The sequence below is a fragment of the Pithys albifrons genome, chromosome 5 (assembly GCF_047495875.1).
Source record: "Pithys albifrons albifrons isolate INPA30051 chromosome 5, PitAlb_v1, whole genome shotgun sequence".
Taxonomy (NCBI): domain Eukaryota; kingdom Metazoa; phylum Chordata; class Aves; order Passeriformes; family Thamnophilidae; genus Pithys; species Pithys albifrons.
The window spans coordinates 38,527,659-38,547,937 of NC_092462.1; the positions used below are offsets into that span (position 1 = coordinate 38,527,659).

The 20,279-nt window shown below is 35.9% G+C and overlaps 1 protein-coding gene across 5 annotated transcripts in view; it reads right to left on the reverse strand.

The window, feature by feature from the left end:
* GLRA3 (glycine receptor alpha 3) overlaps nt 1-20,279 on the reverse strand; it is a 94,475-nt gene that overhangs the window by 15,807 nt on the left and 58,389 nt on the right. For all 5 annotated transcript variants that reach the window (XM_071556261.1, XM_071556259.1, XM_071556260.1 and 2 more), the window contains one exon: nt 11,998-12,135. In XM_071556261.1, coding sequence (XP_071412362.1) covers nt 11,998-12,135 — 138 coding nt within the window. The remainder of the gene's footprint in view (nt 1-11,997; nt 12,136-20,279) is intronic.

Consider the following 20,279-nt stretch of genomic DNA (forward strand, 5'->3'; position numbering starts at 1 on the left):
TGTATTTTTGGCTCAATTTTAAAGTTAATTTTATATTTTTTACTCTAAAAAGTTTGGGAAAAATATAGTGAGATCAGTATGGGGCATTAGGTTATCAATAGGAAAGTCTGCTAAATCTCTCCCTTTGTCCCCATTCTACCTGTTCCAGCTCATAAGTGCAATGATCAAGATTTGAACAGAAATTCAAGAACTGAGATTAGGCAATTCTAGGAAGGGAATTAAATGACCTGGTTTTATCCAAGTACTGAAAAACAAAGAACTGCTACTGATTTAAGCAAAATAGAATAAAAAAAATCTATTGCTCACCCAAAAAATGCCATAAACTCATTTCTTTTAATATCTAGATTGCATTTATTTTGTTGGGGGTTTTTGTTTGTTTGTTTGATTGGGGGGATGTTGGTATTTGTTTGTTTGTTTGTTTGTTTGTTTTCCCCACCCTGCAAACTGTAGATCATTTCATAGATCTTGACATGGCCTGATCTCATCAGATTTTCTAATTCTGCTCAACGCTCATATTAGCCGCATATGAATGATGCTGAAGGCAATGCTGTTACTGTAAGTGGTGTATACATGAACAGTTTCTCACAAAAAGAAACATATATGACTCAGTTTTCTTCCTTATTTTGAATGACAGCATTTCCTAATTCTAAGTTTAAGGGGAAAGCTATATAGTTATTTATTTCTTAAGTGGTATGAAGCTTTTTCATTATTTTCCCAATCAATTTTTATTTGGCAAAATGCCATTTTATTCAAAATTGTTCCACATTAATTGTTATTTGATATGTATCATATTAAACAACGTGATGAATTTATTTAGGAGCTTATCCTATACTAATATAATATGTTGTGTATAATGATGTGTCAATAGCATTAGGCATATAGAAATGAGCTTCAGATAAAGTCAAAAGGAAATATTTTTATTATAGGCATATTAAGTTATTAGAAATACCTTCTGAACATTATTTTCATAACAGTTCTCTTAACAGGCCATTAGTTCTTTCTATAATGCTATAATGAATGTCATTTTATGACTTATTTATTCTGACAAGGCACTAAAAAAATTTAGAAAGACATTTGTTATGATGTTCAATTTTAAAATTACATTCTCTATCTCAGGATTTTTATATCTGCAAGCTCAATTATTAGTTTCATTCCTAATTGCCAGTGTTTTCTGAATCCTATCTACACTCCTCGAAATCTGTGTCCCAAATCCTGGCTCAACCATCTGCTGCCCCGGCTTCAAGACTCATTTCTGCTTCAATCACGGGAAAAAATCCTGGTTTAATGAAGTGAATGGAAATTTTGGTATTTACTTCAGAAAAGGCCAGGATTTTTCCCTACACTTCTTTTCCATGGTTTTCAAAAGAATAGCTGCACAATACATTCTTTCACTTAGCTGTTCAGTACACCCTGAATAACTAGAAGTTCTGCACCGACTGGCCTTTGTCTGAATCATATTCTTACTTCCAGCTGGTTCTTACCCTGAAAATTTCTTTTTTTGTGACATTCATTCTGTTAATTCAGCAGCCTTGGACAGCAGCAGTTTCTCCCTCATACATCACAGGAAATTATGGTGGTAAGGAGTGACAGAAATGTACCAACCAAATCTAGGTCTCTTGCAAAGCCACTTTATTTGGCATCACATCAGTAAGAATTATTTAGCATGCAAGGTTTTCTTCTTATAGGGTCCTATATTCTCCTTTCAAAACAAAGTAGGATGGAAAAATTAAGGCACATCAGAGTGCATAATAAATGCATATGCGAAGTGTCAATAAACATTGGCTATTGCTTGTACGTTTTTTTTTTCCTCCAGAGGAACGTGCAATAAGAGATCTGAATCTCTTTCCTGAGTACTGCAATGGACTTGAATTATTACAGACCACTCAGCACAAAAATCTTGTGGTCCTAAACATGGAACAGTAAATAATATAGTTGCTCTGGAACAGATTATGTGGTTTCAAATTTGACAGGTGTATCTGAACTAAGGAGAAAGAGAGGAATAGCTGTGGACAACAGAATCCTTTTGAAATGAAAGTTACTCTAAATTAAAGAAGTGCAAATGGAATATATTGTAACCACAGGGAAGGAGAAAAAAAATGGGGATAATGGAGTGACCAGAACTAGGACTGAATGATGTCTTGGAGGAATTATACTTAATTTTTTGCTCAGTTTTGTATTTTTGTAAACATCATTGGCTAAGGTAAAAAAACCCCAAACCTTGAAATCTACAGCACCAAAACCAAACCAACCAACCAACCAACAAACAGGACAAAGGAAAGTGAGGTGTGTCTCAAAGTGGAAAAATACCTTTGCTTAACTCCACAGCATGTGTGACTTAGAGTCCTGCCTTTGTCTTAGACCCAGTGAGTTTATGGAGGTGCCAGGCATTTATCAGCGCTTCCTAGTCGAGACCACTGTCTTCATCTGTTCCAGTACAGCACTAAACAAGTAATATGTGGTAACTCCCCAGGGACACTGGTGGCTACCAGGTAGACACTGTTACTCCACTACTGACTATTGGAGAAAAGCAGCAGTTGGAAGTCAATCTCAGCACTGCAGTTGCAGCAGTTGCTGGTCTAAGTGTGGAAGAAGTGATAGTTCTGGCCCTTCCTGACTGAAATCAGAATCACCTGCATAAACTTAGCTAATGAAGCAGAGTGGAAATAAACCCTCTTGCAATAAGAGATATGAGCTTCAGATAGGAGGCAGCCAGCAGAGTCTGTGGTGTTCTTTCCCATCTGAAGCCAGCATCCACCTGTGGGCCTCTTTTCTCTTCCTGTATCCCATCTCAAATACAAAGCCAGCTTAGCTGTGGTTTAATCCATTTGATGAAATGCTTGGTCAGAACAGACATACCACCTATAAAGTCACCTCATCTGGCAAAGGAGATAGACAAGCAGCTAAGAGCATTTCTCTAGTAATTCATTAGCAGTCATAAAAGGTAAGCTCTAATTAATTTTGATGTGCACTGTAAATGTCATGGAGAGTGCCTAGGAGGAGGATGATACCTTGCGGTGGTGTGGTTTTGTTGAGGCTTATCAACAAATTAAGACTGATGTTAGTTTTTGTCTTGAGCTAAATATAGATGTGCTTACAATCCATAAAATGAACAGATTTTTGTCATGCAAATGAAAGAAAAACTATTGAGGTCTTCCTAAAGGCTAAACAGTCTTTCCTGAAACAAGGCAATGTTCTTTGTGTTTGTAAGTCTAGCCTTACCAGGGAGTTAAGTGTACTAAACGTACCAAAAGTGTTGACTTGTTCAATCTTGTACCTATGCATGTGAAGTGAATCTACCGGTGTGTTTGCATGTGATGGTGCATTTTTCTCTCTTGCCCATATTCTTTAGTAACAACGTTTGAGCTGCTGGGCTGGCATGATTTCCCTGCAATGTGCATGCTGAAACCAATAGTGTAGTGAAAAAAATATATACTGTAGTCAGTTTATATGGTTTTTCTTCCATCCAGTCAATGTCTAGACCATGTACTGTTTTTTTTGGTTGCTGCTGTCACGGCCAACTGTGAGTAACCCTAAAAGAGCAATTTTCTTCTTTAGCACATCTTCACACTGCACAGCTTCCTCTGATCATAGCAGGTACTGTTTAAACAATGGGTTATGGAGGCAGCACTATGCTTGTGTGATTAAAAAGTACTGTCAGTAGTGTGGGATGTGAAAGAGAAATCAAGCATAAATAGTAAATTCAGGTCATAAAAAGTCCTTCTTTTCAATTTTATCTGTCTCAAACTGTTTCTGAGGTAGTAGTTGGTAGGACTTTGTTCCCTTTTAGCAGCCCTTACGATGTCTTTTGGGGGAAGCTTTTCTTAGTGTAGCACTACAGTGTCATAATCATGTTTGCAATTCCCAGGAAGGCTGAGTAGCTGTTTCTGAAGTTACATAGAAAATTTTCATAAGGAAGAAACACTTTTTAAAACTGAATCAAGGAAATAGTGTGCCTGAGAAATAATTAATAAAGAAAGGACTAATATTTATTAAATCACTATGAAGTAAAAAATAAATAACATAATGAAATATAAAATTAATAAGTATAAAAAACCCAAGAAAACAACTAAGGACGCACTGAACTGTTAATCCATGCAAAATGGAGAGTTATCTGCTGAAGGTTCTTGATACTGCCTTAGATAATAATAAATGCTAGTCTGACCTTCCTTGTAAGTCACTGATAATGTTAACTGTTCTACTGTGAAATATTCTATGGATGTAGAGAGGACTGTGGCTTAAAGACTATATAGTTTAATACAATTACATTGATCTATTTACTGAAAACTAGTAACTTAGACTTGCTGAATAGAGATGATTTAAAGTTTAGCAAAACAACTAAGTTAGGCAAATCTGAATAGTTTTTATGGAGCCCTGCAGAGGATATATCTTGGATCTTGGAAGGAGATATTTTGTATTCTGATTCCAAAACATCTGTCAATATGACTGTAGACTATACACTACTAGTTTTGCCAGTGACTGATGGTCAACAGTCAGCCAAAATATTAACTATGAAGATTTGTTAAGAGAGTCCTGTGGCAATTGGACTGTGAAGATGACCCTCTTTTATAACACTACATTTTCCCCCTTGAAAAAAATATAGAGACAGGTTTAACATGAAATTAGGTACTAAAAGACAGCAGAAAAGGAGAAAGAGAGACTGAGACTACTTCAGTGGCTAGGATATGCTTGAACCAAATGGCTGACTTACTTAGATCTCATAATATAATAGAGAGCTCCTTCCATTTATCTGTCTTTAAAAATCTCTTTCTTAAGCAACTTGTCATGGAGATCTTAAACATTCATGTTCAAAATGAGCTTGAAAATTGTATTAGACAATTTGCTTCTAGGTGCTATTCTAAACCTCAGCAGTTTATAATTTCTAGACTTGTAAAAACCACAGTTCCTCATTTTATGTAGAAAAGATAACATTGCAAAACCCAGCAGACAAACTTTTCTCTATAGAAATAACAATCAAGACAGTTCTTTCTTCTAAAGGCAAAAATTAAAGAGTCATCTAAAATAAAACAATAGGTGAACTCAAGAAACAGATTTTCTATGGATTGATGTAGCATGACTACTGCATTTTATGCCTTTGACTGTTTTCTTATGTTTAATACCTTGGATTTACAAACTCTTACTAAGTAGTTGCCATTGCAATGTTTTAAGTATTCTTATCTACCCTCTGTAGCTCTGTATGAAGGAAAGAAGGACAAAGATTTACTCAAAAAAAAGTCTCTTGCAGGACAACCCACACTAAGAATAGTGTATGAGAAAAAATACGTATATCAAATATGATCTATCTGAAGGCCATCGTAGGAGTAGAAGACCCTTTGGAAGATTTTACCATGAGGAGATTAGGTTGTTTCACCTAAGAAAGCTTTCCTGCCCACAAGAGGCAGCTTTACCAGAGACAGTTTTAGATATTTTCTTCTGCATTCTAGAGAAACTCTTCCTGGTATGAGAAAAAGATAAGTCCTTGCAGACGTGTTCGAAGGCCACCTGCAGAGGAGGGTGCGGGGATGATAAAGGCCCTGAGACGAACAGGGGGTGTGTCTTTCCCCAGGCCCAGTGTTTGAAATACCATTAAGGTCAATGTTCTTTAGTCTTCTCAACTTTGGAAATAAATTTTTCTACAGTCTTTCCACTGCCTGGCATTTTGGGGTACCTGCACATTATCTTACTTCACAGCCATCATAGACCTCCCCTTTTCTGTATTTTTCCAAGCCTTTCCAAATGCTGGTTCTGGCATTCATCTCATCCTGAGCTGAGACACTTCAGTGTGTGGGATAGTAGAAAGCTAGTCTTTTATGTATGTGTGCATTAAAGCCCCAGAAAGATGAAGTTTTGACCAGTACTGTCCTGAAACAGAATCATTCTTCACATAATTAATAAAGAGGTTTTTTAACTGTCCTCCATACATAAATGCTAATGTTTTATCTAGTACACCTTGGCAAATGTTATTGTCTTTAGTGAGAGTGTGGGTATTGGCTCCAAGTGTCTTGAGACAAAATGGATTAGTGAAAAAAAGAGACCCCAAACACCAAATAGAAAACTTCCTACTTTTAAAGTTTTTCATGTTGAAAAGAAATTTTCTGAGGACAGTTTAATGTTCTAACTAAAGTAACTGATTAGCCAAAAATACACAGAGTCTCAAAAGGATAAAAAACTCTATTGCCTTTGGAGGGATGACATAGACCACCAACAATTTCCTTTTGCCTTTTGTTGTGTGCTTCCTTTTTCCTCTGCATCTGCTAAAATAAGATTGTAATTAACCTTTCATGGCAACAGCATGTTATATATCACACTGCAATCGTAATGGCAGATGATTTTCACATAGAGCATGAAGTAGAATGAAATATGTAAACAGTTGTTTGCAAGATGCAATATGTCTTTTTTACTTTCTCTGCTGTTTTAATCATTACCAGAATTACCACAAGGCAAGCAGTTTACTTGATTTTTGCCTTGTCCAACACTTCCTTTTTATTTCTCCCAGCATGTGACAGCATCATTTGAGAGGAGCTCTGCTTTGCTTAGTACTGAAATACAGTTTGCCTTCCAGTGACAATATTTCTTAAAAAAAAAATACAATTCATAAATTATGTGCATGCAGAGTTCATTATTTCAAGACATTTTACCTCTAAAATTGATTACAACTAAGTACATTTAGCTGAAGTTATTTTCATACTTTTCTAAGAAGGAGTCAGGGTAATAAAAAGCACTTGATAAGTTCAGTCTCCAGAAACTGCAATTTGCACTTTAATATAAATTGGAATTTGAGTGTATTTTGCTGACAAAAACTGCTTATAAAAATACTCTCCTTTTCCTCACCATAAAAAAATATAAAACAGGCTTTATCTTTCATCATACAGCTCAAATAGAAATTATAATTTTCCAGTGTCTGGCATAAAGAAGTTCTCAAGCATATGGCTATTGTCTATCTAAATCCAAGATTCACAGAACGACTCTAGGAATGCACTACCACTCAGTTTTACTTTCAAGTCTGTGAATATCAATAGTATATTGGGGGAAATCAGTACTGATGCTCTCACCTGTCATTGACTACATAAATTCCTGGACAGGAAGACAGTGTCTTTATACAGCCATTTTGGAAACAAATACTAGAGCGGGTGGTAAACTTTACATTGGTGTATGACTGATAATGACTACAGTAAAAGAAAGTTGAAAATATACATGGAAAAGAGAAACTAATTTTTTTTCATCTTGATAAATTTTCACTTCAGTTTCCATCTCTCTCAGAATGGAGGACCAAACTGTATTGAGCAGGCCCTTCACATGCTGGACAATCCCCCGCTACATCATGGCAGTTTACAAAGAGAAATATACAGTTCTGTGATGAGGCTGGAGTAACCCCATGCCCTGATACAGGCTGGGGATGGACTGGGTAGATAGCAGTTCAACAGGGCAAGCTTGGGAGATACCAAGTTGAACAAAGGCTTGTGATATAAGAGACTAGCCATGTGCTGGACTGTGCTAGCAGGGGCAGTTTGGGGAGAAGTATGAACTAAAGAGACGTCTAGATGTAACGTTTCTACTTTCAGGACAGCTGCTGAATTTTTGTTCAAAGAGTCTTTAAGGTAGAATCCTTAAGTTTTGATCAGTGCTGTTGTGACAACTGAGGCCCCTTCCCCCTTGAGAAAAATGCCTTGCTGAGAGTCAGGCAGTGCTGTTTTTAGCATCGCATTCTCAGCCTGCCATAGACAGTTTTTGAAAATGTTTATAATTTCTGCTTTGCAGTGACGGAATGAGCAGCTTCAGAGATTCTGCACCTATAGACTACCTCCTGGATAAGCAAATTTCCTTTGGGAAAAATGGTCTGAAAAAAACCTACAAGTTAAAAAGCTATGGCTTAAAAATAACTTCTATAGTCTCAAAAATAGTGGGTTAGGTGTTTGTCAAAACAAGTAGGGGTTTGAATTGTTGTGGGCAGAATAAGGCATCAAAGTTATCTCTCTTTTAATCACTATCATTATCATGTTCCTAGCAAAATAGCAAAATACAAGGCATTAGGTCAGTTGAAGATGAGACCTAGAAGGACCACAGTCTACAGGTTGTTAAGCAATTTGCTTGACCTTATGGGGGAATCAAAGGGATCATGAGAAAAGATTGTGTCTGGGACGTGTGTTAGAAGGTTGAATGGGAAATGTGGAGTTAAGGAAACATGTCATTCATCAAGATTGTAATTATTAGAAAATTGTTAGACCAGAACTAATGCTACCATAGCTCCACTGTTTCCAGGACCACTATAACCAATTCTGGGAGCCAAAAGCCATTAATAGACCTAAGACAATTCTGAGCAGTATCATTCAAGTGCAGGTGTGGTGCATTATCCATGAAGCAGGAACAAAGCCATGACCCAGAGTACTTCTGTTTGTGTCCGTTAGCCAATGCTATTATGCACAAATTGATGTTATTGTATATTGGGCTTTCTGCAGCCATGATTGAAATTATCTGTGATTGAAATAAAAATTAGGTGTTGCATAACAGCCCAGGGGAGTAAAGAGTATCACATTGGAATGTGATAAAGCAAGACCATCCTTGCAACATAAATGGTTTATATGTGATTTTTCTGGTTGTTATGATTCTACTTCACTTCCCAAATGAGTCACTGCAGATATGCCTGTGGACACAAAACATTAAAATTATCAGAAATGTTGTTGTGCCACTTCAGAACACAACACCTGATGAGCTATTTTGCTGTACTTTTGCTGAAACTGTTATGTCTCTATATTTAGACACAGCTTGGTTTTTTTTGAGCTCTGGTTATACTGATTCATTTTCAATTGGGCATGAAACACTGATGAGACATGCACTGATGAGTTTCCACATACTGTCCTGAAGCTTTATGTTAATTTGTTTCACAGGGAGGATCTTGGGATTTTTTTTCTGTTTTACAGGATGTCTTAGAAGAGCTTTCCGTCCTGTATTGCAACTAAATTTAATTTGAAAAGTGTTCTTGGTCACTTACTTCACACCAGCTGCAGTTGCTTAGCCTTATTTTAAGAATTCATTTTATCTAATCTGTCATAGGCCTGAGAAATAGACTTTTTTTCAAGTTTTGAAAACTGATTTTTTTAAAATTTTGTTTCTTGTGATGTGCAAATCTTCCTGCTGCATCTCCTTGCAAGAGTCTTAAGAAAGCACATTATTGATCACATATGTAAGTGACATAGTGAAAATAAACTCTTAGTTGCTGTTCCCTTTTAATATATTGCTTATGGTTTTTTTTTTTTTTTTTTTTTTTTGCCTACAAAGGGTAGTCCGTAATACTGGTTGTAGGAGAGAAATAAAAGGCACTCTTATGCTCCTAGAAACCAAATCTCCCTAATGTGATTAAATTCACTTCATACTAAAGACTTGAATAAAAAAATAATACTCTGGAGAAAATACTATCTTGAAGTGTATCACAATAAACGTAGCTCTGCATAAGTAAGACCAACTTTCCATTCTGATTTGCCCTGCCGAAGTTCTTCTAGATCTGTATCTGTAATTTTGGTGCTGGAGCTCAGAGCAGGCCGCTCTGCTGCTTCCTCCGTTGAGGATATACCCTTCCACCTGCAGATGGTGCTGCTCAGCATCTCATTTCTCCCCTCTGCCCATCACAGGCAGGTTCCACAGTTGTCTTCTCTTTTGCTGATGTTTTCTTCACTCTCCACACTCTAGCTGGATTCAGCCTTCCACGTTTTCTGTGATAGCATCTACTTTGATTTTTTATGGACAAATTAAATGGTCCAATTTTTTTTTTTTCCCAGTAGACTCATGAACTTCCTCCATCTTTTCTAGGTTGTGAATTGAACTCACATTTTAGAATGTGCTTGGGCACAGAAATGCAGTTTGGCCAAAGCAATACAAAGTACAACAGACTGCTGATTGGCCACACTGCCCTCTAGTTTTATCACAGCAGTACCCTCCTTGCACCTAAATGTGACAGAATTGCAGAGATAAGCACACTTGTCTTGAGAATCACAAGGCCTCACATGCCTCGTGTTAATAACGTCTGTTGCCCTTGCTTCTCCACTTAGTTTAGGCCAACAGCAAAAAAACGGCAGATGTAGGGTGACCCCAAGCAACCTAGTGTACTATATCCTGGCATATTTTACCTTGGATGAAAATTTATATCAAATTAAATAGGCTTGAAACATAGATTGTGAAGAAAAATGTAATGCCTGAAAAATAAAGTTTAATCAAAAACATTAGATTTAAAGATGATTATTATAATGTAAGTTCTCAGAGAAATGAGTAAGAGTACAACAGCTTTGCATGTGGGGTTTGGAAATCACTGGAAACTATGAAATTTTAAGACAGGTTTCTTCAGTGTCAGGTTAAGCACCATGGTAATGTCTTAATTCCTCAGTTAGAGATTTTTGATTCATCATGTTATGCAAATGAACTTCGGAAAAATGAGAATACTCTGTACCAAGAATGCTTCTTTTTTTGATATCACTGTACAGGGTATAGAATGCAATTGCAGGCACACATTAAAAAGGCACAACAGCAGGAGAATCCTAAAAGGAGGATAAGTTGCCTGTGTATTTCCAAGGAGACAGTGGAAAAGCATGAAAATAAAATTTTCTTATTTGTCAGAAGGATTATGGTAGTGAAAAATAACCAACAAAACAACCCTGCTATAGTATATGTATTTCCATTTTGAGAAGGTTTTTAAGGATTATCCAGGTATAAGTATTTGTACAGTAAATATGTATATTAGGTATTTCCAATTTATTTTAGAGAACACTTCAAAATGTCTCTATCAATACCTTCTTACTCTAGATGGAACTTATTAGAGAACCTTTCTTTCTCTTAGCAAAAAAACCCTCAGTGTTGAAAAGGCCTTGTCCTTAATCACAACAAGATATTTCTTATGGACAGCATCTATATAATTTTCTCACCCTGACATTTTAGCAGCATCCAAATTAGTAATTTTAATCTTAAATTTTAAGGTATCCTTAATCTAGAATCATATTGGAGAGTGGAATTTAGAAGGGATATGGATTAGAATAAATGATTTCTAGCTTTATTTTTTTTCAATAAAGAATAAGCTATGCATTCTTAGTCTTTGCTACATCTTTTTTGAGGATTATTATGCTTGTGATTGTGTAGCTATTGAGATAGTTTTTTAAAATTAAAAATAAGATAACTATATTATTAATATTAATCCCTCCTTTTTTAAATAATCCCAGAGATAATGAGCTAAATATCTCAGTTCTACAAAGGCTTCAATTCAGTATGCTAAATCATAGAATCATGGGATGGCTTGGGTTGCAAGAGACCCTAAAAACTACCTGGTTTCAACCCCCTTGCCATGGGCAGGGACACATTCCACAAAACCAGGTTGCTCAGGGCTCCATCCAGCCTGGGCTTGAACTTCCAGGGCATGGGGCATTCACAGCTCCTCTGGGCAAGCTGTCCCAGTGACTCACCACACTCACAGTAAAAAATTTCTTCCTAATATCTGATCAAAACCTACTTTTTTCCAGTTTGAAACCATCCCCCTTGATCTGCCCCTGAATGCTGACATCTAGTTTGTACACCTGGACATTGCACGCTAAGCCTGATCTCTGCTTGTTCACATTGCCCCCTTGCTGTATAAACTAGGGCAGGGATACCTGGCTTGGCAACCCTATGTCTTTTTTTCCTGACTGAGCCAGGCTATGGTTAGTGTGCAGCATATGGACCTTTGGATTTCAGTAGTGTTTCAGATCCCACACTATAAATATGGTCATGGCACTTACTGACTGAACTGCTTCTGAATTACTTTGACTATATTTTCTTAAGGTAACTAAAATAGAAATTTGGTCAGTCTTCAGGTAGTTTTATTTTCCAATTATTTAAGATTGCAGTATCCTGCACAATGTACCTGTACATTTTAATCTTCTGAGTTCACTGAGAACTTTTAAAAAATACCCCAACTGTGACATTTATTACAACATGTAAATATAAAATGTCTTTCCAGTTGTAATCACTAATATGCTTTCCTACCTGTATTATAATGTTTGGTGCAATAACATAAATCCTTTTCTTCTTTCAACAGAAACTGTGGTAGAGTGAGACCTTCTGCTACTTGAACTGCTCCCTTTTCTTGCCACTCAAAAATGAGATCATTCATTGTGTATCCAACTGAAAAAAGAAAGAAAGAAAGAAAATAAAAGTCAGCTGCAAACTTTGAAAAACAGGAATGCATCAAACTGTAATATTTAAAGTAAATTTCCTAAAAAGAAGGCAATACTGCTTGTACCTATTAATCACAAATTATTATCTGTCATTCTATACCTCACAGAACCAGAGGGAAAAAATGGGCTTTGTTATGAATCTCTTTTAAAATCTAAGTAATCAATGATCTATTAATGGGTTAAACAAAAGCATCTAAATTAGCTAAACATTCAATTCTCTTCGATGTGTGGGAACATCTTACACTCCCCAAACCATGAATGATAAAGTAAGCCCTTCACACTCAGATATCTTCCTCCTGTTACTTGAGGTGAAATGGTGAATTGTCAAAGCTATGTTTATGGATTAATGTCAATTTGAATTGTTATGTACAAATTCTTCAAAGACAACAATGAATGTAAATTTCTGCAGTGGTACTAGTTAAATTGAAAAACTTTTTCTCTGAAACTGGAACAACACATGGGAAAGCAATTAATTGTAATCTCAACTCTCTGTGGCATATAATGGTATTATAAAACATTCAGTTTTAATATGCAGATTCCTGCATTTATCCATACCCCCGCATGTGTGTATAAGATTTAAAATAACAGTAAAAGCCATACTAATCAAGGACCAGGCTTTGTGAAAGGACAAGTACTTTTTCTTCTGTTTCCCCCCCCCCCTTAGATGAATATTTACATGGGATATCACTGGTGAAAATATCCCTACTTCCTTTGAATATATTAAATTTCCAGTATATCCCTGACATTTTTTTTTTCAGAATAAATTTTATCTGGTTATTACAATGGAAGAAAAAAAAAGGCTTCCTATTCTAATTCAGGTTTCATTAAGACTTTCTTGGATCCTAATAGATATGGACAAAGTGATATTTTAAGACTGAAATCTAAAACTGCATAGCTTCTATTGTTGTGATAGATGAAATGATAAGGATACACATATACCAGAAGGAACCAGAAGAAAAAGGGATCAATTTTTATGATCTAATTTATATAGCTTTCACCTTCTTTGCAATACTTTCTTTCTCTATTCTGACGCTATGGAGCTGCTGAAGATAACCTACTGATAATTGGAAATTCTTTTAACCTTTCAGTAACAAACTACTGCTTAAAGTATTGTTCAGTACTTTCCAAGAGTAACTGCCCTTAAATACTGAAATTTTGGGTTCCAGTGAAGAAAATAACCTGTTTGGTGTGTGGGCATAAATCTTACCCCTTTTATATTCAATTACTTCACTACTCTTTGAATACACATATAAATGCCATTTAGTCGTACATAATGACCCAACCTGCTGACCTGAAATCTGAGGCACACTTCGTCTTTTCGGATCTGCCTATCTTGAATGAACCTAGAAGCTAAGAATTAGTGCTTATAAATTTTAAAATGTTTTCAACACTTCTTCTTCCTTTTAGCTTCTTGATATTTCTTTTAGGGAAAACCTTAGTACAAGCTATTCACAGGGACTCAGGCTGGCTGTTGGTTAATTTGCTATTTTGTTGGGGCTCGATGAATATTCTAAAAACAAGACTGCATACTTGTAAATAAGTATTTAATTAAGATCAAACATTACTCAGCTCATTACAATCATATATCAACTGTGCAAAGAAACAAGTTTCTGTCTTATTGATTGCACGATATTCCATAAAAACAGTCTTAAAATTCATTATTAAATGCCATAAACTATGAAAACCCAGAAGTATATCTCATCAAACTTTTCATAAATTTAGACAAAATGCAGTTGTGTGTAAAGCAGATTATCATTTGGAGCATGTAGATTATGGCCAGAAGTGATATTCTCTGAATAAAACTCATTGAACTGGCAAGAAACAACTGCTGTGTCAAAATGCATTCCCCTAAATCAGATTCATTCATTTCTAATGCATGATGTTAATTTTAATTATCTATCCTGCCCACTAATTCTACTATAATGCAATGTAGTAAAAAAAAAAAAAAAGTAAAAAAAAATTGATGTATTCAAAATGTTGATGTAGAATTAATTTTTTGTCATGTTTACATTTTAAATACCCAAATTTAGCTTTAGTAGTCAATATTGTAACTTCAGTTTTGTAAGTCAAGGCCATAGTAATAAAGTAAATGTATCTTATAATATAGAGAACTTGATAGAGATGTGAGAGATGTGAGTTTGAGTAACACTTAGTAAATTTAAAATAGTATAATGTTTCCACTAGTTATGTTAAATTAAATCAACTTGAATTAAATCTCAGTTAAATTTATGACCCTTTGTTAAATGTGAATGCGTGGCCCAATTGAATGTGTTCAGTGAATTAGGGAAATCTAAAGTCTTGTCATAGTCCCATAACTGGGGAAATAAGAAAACATAAAATATGTACTTATTGAACTATGCGATAACACAGATTTCATTATTTGGTACAGGTCCAAATAAATATCTCTTTATTTTTTTCAAACCACTACATCATTCTTTCTTCTTGGCATGGTGAAAAAGAAGACTGTAAAATATCTAGTCACTAGCAGAATTAAAGCATGATCAGAGAATTTCCATCCCAGGGCATTCTATTCACAAAAGGGCTAAACCCCACATTGTTCTGGGTTAGAAATTTTTCAGGAGGAAGAATAATACTAATTAAGCTGAGTTTCCTCAATATCTCAAAAAAAAAAAGGAAAGTATTTTTGTTTTTCAATTAGTTTTATGAAAAGGACCTGCTGATAGTCCTTAATAATCAGAATGCTCATGGTTCCATGTGCACTGTGTGGAACCTGGGAAAGGCATTTCTGTAGAAGTCACCCTTTAAAACAATCAGTGGCTACGATATTTGAGTATATATACTAGTAAAGTTTAGGTGTGTAGTGTTAAATATGCAATGAGCCTAAAATGCAGTGCTCCAGCACCCTAATTTTAGGACCGCTGTTGATCGTAATAACTGTCCCTTTTTGAATTAGCTGGACTCCCAGCAGTACAAGAAGACATCATGGCAGATTTTAAAACTACCTTAAAGTTCAGCCTCAGCAATGAACTAGAGACTTGTGATGCTGATACTGACAAGGCACCAAATTGTTTAGTGCTGTCAATGGAGGGCAGGAACCCAAGGGCACAGCAAGTAGCAGAAGTGTAGGGAGCTTTGGTCATGAAAACTTTGAAGGCTCAAGGGCAAAGTTTTATTTTTTAGATATAGGATCCTAGAACTGCCAATCACAAATGCTTGTGGTATTAGACCTGTGTGTATAACTTTAAATTCCGATGCCACTGCCTGAGTTCAGTGGGACTAGACAGATCTTTCATGCATATGTATTACATGTTATCTACATAGGCCCATGTTTGCAATATGGAAATCATAAGATGCCATAACAAAGCAAGTCCCTTCTAAAATGTATTTGCCTCACTCATCTAGATGAAAAAATGACATATCCATCCACTGATGAAATGAGCTGCTCAGGAATAAAAATGAAAACAAGTAAATTATTTTACTTTCTGTATAAGCTTAGCTGAGAAAAGGCAAGATGAGAGAAGGGAGTAATGGTGCTCTTCTCTCTGTTCCAGATCTATGTAGCACCAGTCAATTTAACTGATCAAGCTTGTAATTAAATCTGAGTGTTCCCAAGACAGAACTACAATTAGAAAAAATTGATCTGAATGCAGATACTGAAATAGTAAAATTCAATAAGAGATATCTTTGTGTGGTCTCTGAAATTTTCCTTTGATAATCTTGAATAGTGGCACCACTAGCAGAAAGGGATAGTTTGATGAATAGATGTATACAGGAGGATTTCAAACTGATTATCTTCTAGAATAATAAAATGGTTTGGGTTGGAAGAATCTTAATGTCTCTTTAAAAGATCATCTAGTTCCAACATCCGTGCCATGGGCAGGGACATCTTCCACTAGACCAGGCTGCTCAAAGCCCCGTTCAGCTTGGGCTTGAACACTTCCAGGGGTGGGACATCCACAACTTCTCTGGGGCAACCCATTCCAGTGCATTACCGTGCACAATCTTAGGAACCTTTACAATCCAGGAATAGATTATTCTGGCCATGATTGAGAAATACATTACAGGTTTAATGCAGTACATTCATTTATAATAAAATAATCAGAAGGCAGAATAATTAAAATAGGCAAAACATGTTAAACTAAATCCTAGAAATATTAAACTTGAAGGTGATCTGTGCTTTTGGTTCTCACTTAGCTGCTTGTTACCTGATTAATAAATGCAAATTATCTTTAAAGAAAGAAAAATTAACATAAATTTAAGAAAGTCTGAATGTCTGTTGCTGATTTTGATCTGCTTTCAAAGATTAGAAATATACTGTATTTTCCAAATGGTTTCTGAGATAAGATTCCTCCCTGGAGGTATTTAAGAAGAGGCTGGATGTGGCACTTACTGCCATGATCTAGTTGACAAGGTAGTGGTTGGTCAAAGGTTGGACTCAGTGATCTCAGGGGTCTTTTCAAACTTAGCTGATCCTGTGATTCTGTGATCTGAGAAGCTGTGTAAAAATAACAAAGGCAATACTAAATCACATTTCCTATGCAGCTAAAATTTCTCTCAGAAGAGCACTGTATTTTGTTTTCCTATAGAAATAATTTTAGTGGCCTTTTACTCAACTCTAACAGTATAAAAACAGATGACTCAAAGCCAAATCAGAAGAGGGTAGTACATAACTTTAAATGTTTGTTTACTCTGTTTATAGATGCATGGGACTTATTCTGTAGTAGATATAAGTGCTTGGCTCTGACTTCTTGGGAGAAGAGTTGAGTGTAAGATGTTTCTCTCTCTGACTTGCTTTAATTGTGTTCTGCTTTCCATAGGAAATGTGGTACGTATCCCTGAAGGCAGTCTATGTGTCCAGAACAAAAAGCTGTGAATCTGCTTTCTAAGCACGTTTGCCTTTCAGGATAAAATTTTGCTACATTCCTTGTAAATTCTCGTTGTTCAGTCTTACTATGTTATGTCTCTTGCTGCTGCTTTGTGAACAGAGCATATGTATCTCTTACTTATTTGCATTTGCTGCAACCCAACATGATATTCAGCCTCTCACTGAAACAGAAGTCTTCTGACTATGAGGTAGTGTTGATGACTATTATAAGTTGCTAACAGATATTTTTATAACAAGTTGCTGGGAAATACAGTGTTATATAGGAAAGTCTTAGTGGCTACATTTTATTATTGAAAAAAGGACAATCATATTCATGAAGGTGCAGATCACTTTTTAATTGCTGGTCTGAATAGTGACCTTTTAATTCTACATAAACAGCTGAAAGCAATGCTTACCTAGCATGTTCTGCAGGACCAGGCCAACCTAAGCAAATCATGTGCGTTAGTAAAGAGTTCTGTCACTGAAATTCAGTGTGCTAAGGTTTGAGTTTGCAATGCATGAATGCATGAAAGTTCATGAAGGAAGTAGAGTTGCCAAATTGTGTTTTATGTGATACAAACCAGCTTCTGTGGCTGAAGAAGCGAGTGATTATCCATATATTTCTTTTTGTCTGGATGCTGTGCAAGTACTTGCTTGTACTTAATTCTATAAGCGCGTTACTAATCACACAAAATCTAAGTGGCATCATCATAGGATTAGAAAGAAAGGACAGAAAAAACAACATTGTTATGTTGAACAGTGGTATTAAGGAATTACAGGACTGGTTAGGTTATGTTAATACTGTATTAACCCAAAGTCTGAGGTCTTGCTCATCTAAAATGCAAAAGTAAGTGGTAATAGTGGCCAATTACATGAAAAAGATATCATCCCTGGAGGAGAAGGTTGTCAGAGGGAGTATTTCTCAGGAAAACTCAAGAACTGGATGAATACATGGCACTGTATCCTCTGTGCAAACAGCTCTCTTAAAGGGATTTATAATTTTTAGGAGCCTGAAGTCATTCAAGGTAATTAGCTGGAGAAGCATGTACTGGGAGACTGAGAGCTCTGCCTGAGATGAATATGAAGAATGGACAACCAAAGTAGAAATTACAATTATCTGGAAGGGAAGAGGGCCTGAAAAAATTAGGAATCTTGGATTTGGTCTACAGAAATTTTACTTTAGAAAATGATCTGCCACAGAGATGGTGAGAAGTGTGATAAAATGGAAGTAAAACTGTGTGGTCACACTCATGGAGGGCCAAGGCGGAAAAGTTAAGGCCTTGCTGAAAAGTGGTTGTCAGGACTTGTGCCTGGGATAGTTGATGCAGGGTTTTAAATATGTGGAAATCAAATAAAATGAAATGGTGGTGATAGTTTATTTAATTTATCTATACAAAACTGACAGATGGTGGGCAGGAAAGACATATTAATTCCAGCCTTTAAACAGCACTAAAGATTTTCCAGCTAGCATGAAAATTTACAGCATGTTCTATTACAGGTTCAGGAAAAATTTCAGGGAAAAATAGTGATCCTGCTGGAAAAGAGCAGTCCTGCTGAAATATTTCTAAGTATCAAAGGCAATAAGTAGCGTTTGGAAAAGAAAGAACCCAAACTTTTCCCTTCTTCTGAGTCATCTTTCCCAGGAAAACTTAGCTTTTCAAAAATGGCATTGACAAATTGTTATCAACACTTATATTAAGTCCCTGAAAAAAATAATTAGATCGTATTTGTGGGGTTTTTAGCACTATTACTAATAATAAATATCACCTTTTCATTCATCTGGTTTTAAAAGTATAGGAACAAAGCCTGCCTTAAACAAATAGGGTTCCATTTGAACCACATGAGTCCACATGACTCTACAGAACTTATTAGAAGCAAGCTATTTATATCAATTTATGCATGCATGCTAAGAGTAGGAAGACTTTATCTTAGCTAATTCAGTATCAGTGGTAGGCATTATTAAGCCCATTATTTCACAGGTGAGACAGTGAACATCCAACAAGTTTGTCTTGAAGATTATTGAAGCGTTAAACATCTCTTCTCCTGCTTATCCAAGGACTACACCATTACAGAAAAATGAAGTTTGTTATTCAAGGCAGACAATTCCCCTGCACCTTCAGAGACTCCATACCTTTGAACTACCATTGTCTTCACAATTCCAAGAGAGCTCCTTTTTTACATCTGCTGACACAGTCTCATTTGCTAAGTTCATTCCTTTTAACCACCTTTAGCATGACTTTCGAAGCCATGAGGAATAAAGGTTTCGAGAAAACTTGCGATACAGCTGAATACCAATATATCTTGTAAATTTTCTGCTCATTCCATTTTATTACAGAAAGGCTGTGCTTCCCTTGTGTCATTTTATAATCCCTACAGGTATATTAAAACCTCTTTCCCCCATGTTCAATAAAAAATACAGAGATAGCAAGAAACAACTGAGCAGAATATCTAGCATGTTTTTAAAAGAGAGTTTGGTTCAACTACAGAATTTATTTTTTAATTTTTAATCTCAGTGATTTATCTAAATTCCGTTCTCACTTCTTTAATTTTTAGTAAGGTGCAAGTCCGAAAGTAACATTCAATTTAGTCAGCAAACCAAGCAGTTCTTTAGATATCCAGCTGAGTCAAGGACTACAGTCATGTTGACTAGAGTTATTTCACTACTCTACTGTTAGACATCCCAGCAGTTTGCCTCCAGAATAGGCTGCCTGGACATTACTGTTTCTAAGAGCATGACAGAATGAATTGTGCCCTGAATTCCAAGCAACATAGCAGGGGAAAGATATGACAGAACTATCAAATCTGATTTTGGCTTGAGGTTAAAACAAATTATTCTACCATATGCACTAAAAATATTAGCTTAAAAAATCAGCTGTGTTTCATTTCAAGGCTAAATTTATGCTGGAGCTTCAGGAAAACAGGATTTTATTCTATGTATTTCTGAGCTGTTTTGCAAAGAGTCTGCCCCTTGCACTGCCCTCCAAGTCATTCTGATGGAATCTCTCCCTTAGGAATTATAGGTTTATCCCTCTTAGCCTGAAATTCAGCAAAGAATAACATTTTAGGCTCAGCACTCCAGCACATCTTCTTGCTAGATTTTCAGTTGTCACTTTTATACTAGTTTCTGTATGTTCAGCAGCACTTGTACAGTTACTATTGCCCTTTCATCCTGCATTCATCAGGAGTTGAAGACTACAAGTATCTTGATCTTTGTAGCTGTGTATTAGGTCTCACTTCAGATAGGGACAATAGGCAGTGTCACCTGT